The sequence below is a fragment of the Hibiscus syriacus genome, unplaced genomic scaffold (genome assembly GCF_006381635.1).
Source record: "Hibiscus syriacus cultivar Baekdansim isolate YM2019G1 unplaced genomic scaffold, ASM638163v2 tig00002239_pilon, whole genome shotgun sequence".
In the NCBI taxonomy this organism is placed as follows: Eukaryota; Viridiplantae; Streptophyta; class Magnoliopsida; order Malvales; family Malvaceae; genus Hibiscus; species Hibiscus syriacus.
The window spans coordinates 146,761-148,169 of NW_024061919.1; the positions used below are offsets into that span (position 1 = coordinate 146,761).

The window sequence follows — 1,409 nt, forward strand, 5'->3', positions numbered from 1 at the left end:
TAACAGCACCAATACTAAAGTAGCATTCGCAGTCTCAGAAATACCAAACTGTAGTATCATTATTTCACCAGTTGAGTAGACATGACTATTGGCTATCATTGGAAGGAAGACTGCTATTTATTCTCTTCATAAAGGTTTGGACTCAGGCATTGAGATTGACATTAATGGCGCCGACATCTGTGAGGAGATTCACGAGCTGACCTGCTTGATGCTTGGCCATAACAGCTGCAACAAATAAAAGAGAGAAAGAAACAGTATCATGTTATTGTCTGTATTTTTCTCATTCCACAATGGTTTTTATCATCGAGAAAATGAGAAATAACTAGCAACCCTGATAACAAGCAATCAATGAGAAATTGGGCTTACAATCACAGTCCGCAATATGTGCATCTCCAATGAACACATTAGGCACGGTCCTCTGCCCAGTCCACTCAACCAGAGCTGCTTGCATTTCACCACCATCACCTTCAAAAACAATAAAATGTTTTGTGGTAACCAACAATAGTTGTTTGGTTATTTAAAAACAAAAAAAAGTTGCCTTACTTTCTTCATCCAATTCAATGATCTTGTAAGAAGCTCCTAACTGAGTAAGCAGCTGCTTAACCCTTTTGCAATAACCACAATAGGTTTTACTGCAAGGAAGCAAGTTTAGGCTTAGAAATAGAAATCCCCAAATTTGAATAATTAATGGAGGGGAAATGTACCTGAAGACAACAACGGGTGTGGAGGAAACGATGTGTTTGACCTTGTCAAGTGCCATTTGAATATCTTGCTTGTTGGAAGTGAGGATGGCGGTTTATAAATAAAGATGTCTGTTTGGGTGATACCAAGTGTCCAATGGAGATGTTGGTGGCAACGATTGGAGTCTCCAGCTCGCCTGCTTTTGCCAGGCAAGATAAGAGAGGTGGCTACGACAACAACAACAAAAATTCTACTTTCCACCGATTGTTTGACTCATCATCGCCCTAATTAAGCAGATAGAGAGGCTTCTACATCACATTTGGATGGTGGTCCAACCTGAGTCAGGCTTGGAAAATTAAAAACAAATTATGGCAGATTTAACAACACACCCTGGACATGTGCTAGGATTTCTTCATGTTTTGATGCGTTCACACACCACAAATTTATTATTACCTTTGGGTAAATTACATCACTCATCTATTTTGATCATTGAAGCTTAATTTTTTTCAATTTTGTCATTAAACTTTTAAATTATTCTTATTTTAACCATTCTCAGGATTATTTTATTATTATTTTTACTCTAACATGTCAAATTTATTAATATTTAATATAAAAAGTTAAAATGACCATCAAGCTCAGTTGGTAGAACACAAGATTCTTAATCTTGAGGTTGTGGGATCGAGTAAAAAATAATTAAATTTTAATCCTAAAATCAACCCCAACCCCTG

The 1,409-nt window shown here is 36.8% G+C and overlaps 1 protein-coding gene across 1 annotated transcript; it reads right to left on the reverse strand.

Moving 5' to 3' along the window:
* On the reverse strand, window positions 1-826 carry LOC120143893 (glutaredoxin-like). The gene is made up of 4 exons (XM_039158103.1): window positions 705-826; window positions 544-632; window positions 367-465; window positions 1-225 (listed from the first exon to the last, which is right to left on the reverse strand). The coding sequence occupies exons 1-4, from the start codon at window positions 758-760 to the stop codon at window positions 143-145; spliced, it is 327 nt and encodes a 108-aa protein (XP_039014034.1). The 5' UTR covers window positions 761-826; the 3' UTR covers window positions 1-142.
* Window positions 827-1,409: the final 583 nt, after the last annotated feature.

Excerpts from the sequence above, each read along its gene's own strand:
- LOC120143893 (XM_039158103.1), bottom strand. The coding sequence starts at position 760 with ATGGCACTTGACAAGGTCAAACACATCGTTTCCTCCACACCCGTTGTT. Across the intron at positions 633-704 it reads ACACCCGTTGTTGTCTTCAG|TAAAACCTATTGTGGTTATT; the intron begins GTACATTTCCCC and ends GCTTCCTTGCAG. Across the intron at positions 466-543 it reads CATTGAATTGGATGAAGAAA|GTGATGGTGGTGAAATGCAA; the intron begins GTAAGGCAACTT and ends TTGTTTTTGAAG.